General features: G+C 34.0%; 1 protein-coding gene across 1 annotated transcript; it reads left to right on the forward strand.

Moving 5' to 3' along the window:
• The first annotated feature begins 17 nt into the window (after positions 1-17).
• LOC145719903 (trafficking protein particle complex subunit 8-like) lies at positions 18-8,824 on the forward strand. The gene is made up of 3 exons (XM_081811515.1): positions 18-451; positions 4,825-4,925; positions 6,384-8,824. The coding sequence occupies exons 1-3, from the start codon at positions 338-340 to the stop codon at positions 6,523-6,525; spliced, it is 357 nt and encodes a 118-aa protein (XP_081667641.1). The 5' UTR covers positions 18-337; the 3' UTR covers positions 6,526-8,824.
• Positions 8,825-8,929: the final 105 nt, after the last annotated feature.

An 8,929-nucleotide genomic window follows, 5' to 3' on the forward strand; every position in this document is an offset into this window, starting at 1 on the left:
CATATCAGTGAGATCATATGATACATGTCTTTCTCTGTTTGACTTATTTCACTCAACATAATACCCTCCAGTTCCATCCACGTCGTTGCAAATGGCAAGATCTCATTCCCTTTGATGGCTGCATAATATTCCATTGTGTATATATACCCCATCTTCTTTAGGAGATAGAATTCTTATAAGACCAGATTCGTTTTCCTAATGTTTTAGACAGTTGAACAGCTTGTTAGACATTTTATAATATTTAATGGTTTAGGGGTCATAAATTACAAATTACTTTTTAAATTTATTTTATATTTACAGATATCCACCAGAAGCACCAGAGCTTCAAATCCGAAAAATGGCTGACTTATGCTTTTTGGTGCAGCATTATGATTTGGCTTATAGCTGCTATCATACTGCAAAGAAAGATTTTCTTAATGATCAAGCAATGCTTTATGCAGCTGGTGCCTTGGTTGGTATTCTATAATACTATAATTTCTTACTTCTGTTATCATAAATGATTTAGAAATTTCTGTTTATGAAATGGCAAGCAAAATACCTAGGGATGAAGTTGTACTCAAAGAGGATATAATGCTTTATAGGTTTTGAATTAGTTTATGCTGAATTGATGGATTTTCCTCAAACTAGTATATTTAAGTATATCATATATGAGAGTTGATGTCTTAGCTTTGGCTAGTACATTCTAATTTTTGTATATGCAGAATTTAATTTGAATTTCAGTTATTATATTGAGTGTAACTTTTTTTTTAGCAGATGCTTTTAGACCTATTGAAAAATCTTTTAAAATTGCTTAAATGCTTTTTTTTTTGACGTATGACTATATATATCAGTTAAGAACATGTACTTTGGTGTGAGACAGACTGTCATCTGAGGCAAATATTGAACATCCCTAAGCCTCAATTTTTTTGCCTGTTAAATGTGAATCCTAATGGCATAAGGTTAGATAAGGTATAAGGCCTGTGCTGTGTCTAGCACACTGCTTTGTATATAAAGAACTGTAAGCATCAACTATGTTAGTTTTTATAATTGATATGTAAACCTTGGTGTGGCAGTATTTTTTTTTTTTTTTTTAGAGAGTGAAAATGAGTGGGGGGGAGGGGTAGAGGGAAGAGGGGGAAAGAGAATCTTAAGCAGGTTCCATGCCCAGCAGGGAGCCCGATGTGGGGCACCATCTCATGACCCTGAGATCATGACCTGAGCCGATATTCAAGAGTTAGATGCTTAACCGACTGAGTCACCCAGGTGCCCCCAGAAAGAATTTTCTATACTTGTTTGCCTTATAACATATTTTTTAAAAGTTGTCATACATAAATGCATAATCTGCTTTCTGTGTGTAGAAAAGAGTAAAATTAACACTGTTCCTTTCTACATAATCACTTTAAAAATATATAAGCTTGTAAACAAAAGTGTGAAGAACAAAAATGTATAAGAATAAATATTTCATTGGAAATTATGTAGACACTCGTTTAATAATTGCCATTTATTTTGCATGTGTTTTAATATTATGTATGTATAAAACTAAAATAGGTAACTTAATGTAAAGCTAAAATAGCAAAATTATATTTTTCTTTTTATTTCTGTAATATTTTTAATGAAACACGTCTGCTAACTTTTGAAAACCTTGTTCAGGAACTGAAATCTTTATGAGTTGAAGTGCTTAAAAACTTATATGATTTGTCCTTGGCTAGACATTCTGTAATCTCATCTAAAATAATGACTGTATGAATATGAAATCATAAATACTTAATGTTATTTCATAAATATTTTACAACATAGGTATGAATTTATAACATGTACATTATATAACTGCTAATTGAATATTTGTATATAGGTAGAATTTTATAAAGGTAGGGCAAAAGATTTCTGTGGTTTTATGGTATGTAAGCTTTTTCATTTTTATCTACAATCTGTTAAATACCATATTTAAATCATTTAGGTAGAGGTATTAGTAGCAACTATATGAGAGAAAATAGTTTCGCCCTGGAAAATAAAGTCATATCTCCTATAACATAATATATGAATACCTGAAAATTCTTGTAGTCTATAAAAACTGCCCTAAAAATAACAGGCTTTGGAGAAAAATAAGGTTGGGACAGTTCTTAAAACCTGTATATGTATCTTTGAAACCAGACTACAAACAAAAACATAAAATGTGTTTGTTCCTTGCGAGGTGATCTATGTAATGTAGTCAGGCTACTCCAGCATGGCTAGAAGTTACCTCAAGGAATAAAAAACATACACAAAACCAACATGTAAATACTAGCTGGAAGTAGAGGTGGAGGAGAGTAGCCTAACCAGTGGACATGCCATAAAGTAGAACAGGGAGGGAAGTGCAGCTGCCTTGAGCCAAGAACTGTGCAAATACACTGGGTGTGTACTTCTCTGGAGAGAGGATCTGTGTGCACTGAAGTGTAGGTGGTCATTTTCTGTTTTCTTAAAATACAGATGAAAAGAGCTCCTGCCTGTGCAACAGCTGAGGTATATTTCTGTACAATATAGCATTCTACCATATATTCAATACGTATTTGCTTTTTTGTATAATAGAAGCATATGTATATTCATTATGTATATTAGTTAAATTATAAAGTAGCTAAAACATGCTTCAGAGCTGTAGTATATTTTGTCACATGGATATAAGCTGAGGCTTATTCCTTTCCTGCCAAAGGTTATAATTTTATATTTGCTATTTTTGATCCCCTTGTCTAAGAAAAATTGTTTATAAATGAACACAAATTTTATTTGTACTGCTACCACTTTCCTATTTACCATTCACGTATTAGCTAATTGATAAGGTCAGAATGTATCATAGTAGAACAGACCATACTGCCTGCCTTTTTAGCTAAAAATTGAAGATATTTAGTTATGGTAACTTTAAGTTAAATATCATAGCAAAACTAGTAATAGGAACTTTTTTTTTTAAGATTTTATTTATTTATTTGACAGAGAGAGACAGCGAGAGAGGGAACACAAGCAGGGGGAGTGGGAGAGGGAGAAGCAGGCTTCCCGCAGAGCAGGGAGCCTGATGCGGGGCCCGATCCCAGGACCCCGGGATCACAACCTGAGCCGAAGGCAGACGCTTAACGACTGAGCCACCCAGGCGCCCCTAGGACCTTTTTTTTTTAAGAGGGGGAGCGTGCATGCATGTGCAAGTGAGGGGGGGAAGAGGAGAGGGAGATGGAGAGAGAGCATCTTAAATAGACTCCACGCTGAGCACAGAGCTTGACCTCACAACCCTGAGATCATGACCTGAGCCAAAATCAAGAGTTAGACACTTAACCGACTGAACCACCCAGGTGCCCCAGTAATAGGAATTCTTAAGGAAATATTGGGTTTTTGGTTTTTTTTTTGTAGTTTAATCTGTCATAACTACCTTAACTAACTGAAGGCTAAGTAGATCACTCCTTGATGAAAATCTTTGTAAAAAGTATTAATCCACATCAAAGACTATGAGACATGATTTAATGGATTATTGAACATCACATGGTAACTTCGGGTGATCATTTTGAATGTTCTCACCAGATCTGTAGAAATTATGTCAGTTTTGTTTGATGTATATTGATTTAATATTTCTTGCAGAATTAAGTTAGAACATAACTTAGAATTTGGGGGCATATTTTTTTCTTCTACGATTTTTTCTTAGTACCCTTTCGTGAATGTATTGATATATAATATATATAATTTGTATATAGTAAATATGTGTTTCTGTACAATATAGCATTCTACCATATATTCAATACGTATTTGCTTTTTTGTATAATAGAAGCATATGTATATTCATTATGTATATTAGTTAAATTATAAAGTAGCTAAAACATGCTTCAGAGCTGTAGTATATTTTGTCACATGGATATAATATATTTTAATTCAGCTTATTCATTAAATTTTGGAACAAATACTACTGGACACCAAGGATAGAAATCCATTCTGAAACAGATACAGTTTATATTATCATGGAACCTATAGTCTGTCGGGTTAAAGGTTTTAATCATTCTCCCAATTTTTAGATAATTATTTGGTTTTTTCTATTTAAAAAAATGTTGTAGAGAAATACATTTATTCATTCTAAAAGTGGATTGGCATTAACAGTTCCCCCCCCAATTTCTGAAAGTTTCATTTATTTCTAGTTAAATTTTTATTGAAACTTAGTCTATAAGAGGACATAGTAGTGTAACGAAGGCCAAAACCCCGTAATTTAGTCTTCATTTCTAAATTCCTTAGCACCATTGTGTATTATTTGCGTTATTAACTAAAAGCATAGACGTCAACAACAGAATGGCTTTTAAAAGTGAAATAAAAAGTCCTAGAAAATTGACAGTAATATAGATCTAAGAAATGGTCTTTTGTGCCTTTTGTATGGTATAGGATATAGAATGTGTAAGTAGCTAAAATATATATGGTGCAAGTTGTGAGCTCTGCTATCATGCTAGTAATTAGAAAGAGATGTACTTTACCTTATCTCTCTCTGTATGGTCCTATCATCAGTCTGTTTACTCATTGAGGGATAAGGAAGAATAGGGAGGAGGTGGTAGCGGAATCTTAAACTAGGTACACCTTGTAGTTGTATATACCATAACTCAATGTGTTTATCAGGTCTTCTTGAAAAATCTTATTTAAATACTGAATGACAGACTTTGGTATTTGACTAGAGAATTTAAAAACTAAAAGCATATACATATATTTTTCAAGTCTGCATTAATCCATGAAATTTATACATGTGCATACTTAAAAATTCTAACAAACTTCAGTCCAATTTGTAGGCTTCCAAATGCTTAATAATAAATATTTCTCCTTTTGAAGTAGTGTAAATAATGTCTTTTTCTTTAGGAAATGGCAGCAGTGTCCGCTTTTCTTCAACCAGGAGCACCTAGGCCATACCCTGCGCATTACATGGATACAGCAATCCAGACATATAGGGATATCTGCAAGTAGGTGACTAGAATGTTTATGTTCTATCCATTTAGAGGTAAATTTAACACTAATATTGTTATTAGGTATAAATGGTTCTTTGTTTTTCATGCTTTAAATTTAAACAAGCTCCCAAATCAAGTTAATATACTCAGAGACAAGATGAGGTGATTTTTTAAAACTAGTGTTTTATTACGTCCTTTCTCTTCCTATTTTGTTTGGATTTGTGGTTAGGAATTTGTTATATGTAATGTTGAGGTTATATGTTACAGTGAGGGTGATTTTATTGTGGGGACATTTCTAACCTAAACTACTCTTAAGCCAGGGGTTAGCCATTCTGAACTTTTCTTGTTAAATAGGCAGAACACAAAGAGTTAAATAATAGTCCAGGGAAGAAAATGAGAAGTGTTTTGTACACATAATGAGCTCTGTCAGAACTCCATAGGAGTTAGAACTTGCCACCTGTGAGGAGACTGAACTGATCCAGAAAGTGGTCAGAGAGGTTTCATAGGATTTTTGAGGAATGGATCTGAAAGAAAGGTGGTTGGGATTTGACAGCCATGAAGACATTTCAGGAATTGGGATTGGCAGAAATATTGTTTTGGATGCGTCATCACTGGTGAAAGGAAATAGAGTCCTGGCTAGGTTAGAGGATGTATATGAAAAGGTGTTTTGAAAGGTATTGGTGTGGGGAGCCTTCATTCTCATTTATCATTGTTATTGTTTTTTTTTTTTTTTTTTTAAAGATTTTATTTATTTATTTGAGAGAGAGAATGAGATAGAGAGAGCATGAGAGGGGGAGGGTCAGAGGGAGAAGCAGACTCCCTGCCGAGCAGGGAGCCCGATGCGGGACTCGATCCAGGGACTCCAGGATCATGACCTGAGCCGAAGGCAGTCGCTTAACCGACTGAGCCACCCAGGCGCCCTATCATTGTTATTGTTAAGCTGTAGTTAAAATTTATGTAGTTGCAAATGGAGAGTTCTTGAATATTCTGTAGAGGCTTGACATAATAAGTTATTTTTCAGAAAGATTGATCTGACTGTTCTATGTAGAATGGATGGGTTGGAAGACAGATATAGAGGTAATTCCGTCTCTTATAATATTATTTAAGGAGTAGTGATAGTAATAAAGCAGTGCGTTTACAACACAGCACTAATAATCATTAGCATTTTTTTGTGTGCCCGGCATTTGCCACTATGCCAAAATAATTTACACATTCATTGAATCTTCATAACAAATCTGTGAAATACAGATGAGGAGAATGAAACTTAAAGAGTTTAACTTGCCTTAGGGCTACAGCTAATAAGTGGTGGAGCCAGTTTTGGATCCCACCTCTTAAAGTTTACAATCTATTCTAGAATGTATTTAGAGATTCTGGCAGCAGATACAGCCCTCTGTGAGAACACATAGTTACTGTGATGTAACAAGGTATTACTGTAGTGCTAATTATATTTTTCTTGTCTTTTTTTTTCTTTAGGAATATGGTATTGGCTGAGAGATGTGTATTGCTTAGTGCTGAAATCTTAAAAAGCCAAAGCAAATATTCAGAGGCTGCAGCTCTTCTAATACGGTTGACTAGTGAGGTACTGAAAATGTGTAGTATTTATTTACTTCAGTAACGTTTCATAAATTTTAAAAAATGTTTCTTTTTTTTGAGAGGGTGTGCAAAACATGAAAGTAGAGGGAAATTTCTTTTTGGGAGTTTACAATATGGCTACTTATTTGTTGAATTAATTTTAAATGTATTTTAAAAATATTTTATGAATTTATTTTATTTCTATATTTTAAGTCTACATTATTAACTACCAACATGTACATCTTTTATGAATTAGATTTTGACTTATGCATAGCAATATTGATTTATTTAGGATCTTTTTTTGTTTTTTAATTTTTTACTTTGAGTATAGTTGACATTCAATGTTAACATTAGTTTCAAACGTACAACATAGTGATTCAACTTCTCTATACTTTAGGTTCTGCTCACTACAGGTGTAGTTACTCTCTGTCACATACAACAGTATTATAGCATCATTGAGTATATTCCTTATGCTGCCTTTTATTCCTGTGACTTATTCATTCCATAACTGGAAACCTGTATCTCCCACTCCCCTTCACTTCTTTTGCCCATTTCCTTATTCCCTTCCCTCTGGCAACCTTCAGTTTGTTCTCTGTATTTATAGGTCTGATTCTGCTTTTTTTTAATTCATTTGTTTTTAAGTTTCCACATATGAATGAAGTCATATGGTCTTTGTCTTTCTCAGTCTGACTTGTTTCACTTAGTATAATACCCTCTAGGACCATCTATATGTTGTTGCAAATGGCAAGAGTTCATTCTTTTTTACGGCTGTGAATGTTATATTGTATATATATAAACCACATCTTTCTTATCCATTTGTCTATCCGTGGACACTTGGGTTGCTTCCATATTTTGGCTATTGTAAATAATGCTGCAACAAACATAAGGGTCCATATAGTTCTTTGAATCAGTGGTTTCATTTTCTTTGGGTAAAAACCCACTAGTGGAATTATTGGATCATATGATATTTCTATTTTTAGTTTTTTAGAGGAACTTCCATACTGTTTTCCACAGTGGCCATAACAATTTGCATTCCCAGCAGGGCATGAGGGTTCCTTTCTCTCCACATCCTCGCCAGTATTTGTTATTTCTTTTCGTTTTTATTTTAGCCATTCTGACAGGTGTAAGGTGATATCTCATTGTGGTTTTGATTTGCATTTCCCTGATGATGAGTAATGTTGAGCATCTTTTCATGAGTTTGTTGGCCATCTGTATGTCTTCTCTGGAAAAATGTCTATTCAGGTCCTCTTCCCACTTTTTAATGGGATTGTTTATGTTTTGGTGTTGAGTTGTTAAGTTCTTTATATATTTTGGATATTAATCCCTTATTGGGTATATCATTTGCAAGTATCTTCTCCCAATCATTAGGTTGCCTTTTTTGTTTTGATGGTTTCTTTTCACTATGCAAAAGCTTTTTATTTTGATGTAATCCCAATAGTTTATTTTTGCTTTTGTTTCCTTTGCCTTAGGAGACATATCTAGAAAAATGTTGCTATGGTCAATGTCAGAGAAATTACTGCATTATCTTCTAGGATTTTTATGACATCAGGTCTCACATTTAGGTCTTTAATCTATCTTGAGCTTATTTTTGTGTATGGTGTAAGAAAGTGATCCAGTTTCATTCTTTTCCATATAGTTGTCCAGTTTTCCCATCACCATTTATTGAAGAGACTTTCCCCTGTTGTATATTCTTGCCTCCTTTGTCATAGATGGATTGATCGTATAAGGATGAATTTATTTTTGGACTGTCTACTCTGTTCCATTGGTCAAAGTGACTCATTTTTATGCCAGTACCAGGCTGTTTTGATTTTTAGAGCTTTGTAGTGTGTCTTATAATCTGGAATTCTGATATCTCTAGCTTTGTTCTTTTTTCTCAAGGTTGCTTTGGGGTCTTTTGTGGTTCCATACAAATTTTAGTATTATTTGTCCTATTTCTGTGAAAAATGCAGTTGGTATTTTGGTGGGGATTGTATTGAATCTGTAGATTGCTTTGGAAGTATGGTAATTTTAATAATAGTAATTCTTCCAGTACATGATCATGGAATATCTTTCCATTTATTTGTGTCATCTTCAATTTCTTTTTTTTAATCTTTTTTTATTATTATGTTAATCACCATACATCATTAGTTTTTGATGTAGTGTTCCATGATTCATTGTTTGCGTATAACACCCAGTACTCCATGCAGAACGTGCCTTCTTTAATACCCATCACCAGGCTAACCCCATCCCCCACTCCCTTCCCCTCTAGAACCCTCAGTTTGTTTCTCAGAGCCCATAGTCTCTCATGGTTGGTCTCCCTCTCCGATTTCCCCCCCTTCATTCTTCCCCTCCTGCTATCTTCTTTTTTCTTCTTTTTTTAACATGTAATGTATTATTTGTTTCAGACGTACAGGTCTGTGATTCAACAGTCTTACACAATTCACAGTGCTCACCATAGCACCCAATGT

Source organism: Leptonychotes weddellii, unplaced genomic scaffold, assembly GCF_054177405.1.
Source record: "Leptonychotes weddellii isolate Sample4059 unplaced genomic scaffold, ASM5417740v2 HiC_scaffold_8150, whole genome shotgun sequence".
In the NCBI taxonomy this organism is placed as follows: Eukaryota; Metazoa; Chordata; class Mammalia; order Carnivora; family Phocidae; genus Leptonychotes; species Leptonychotes weddellii.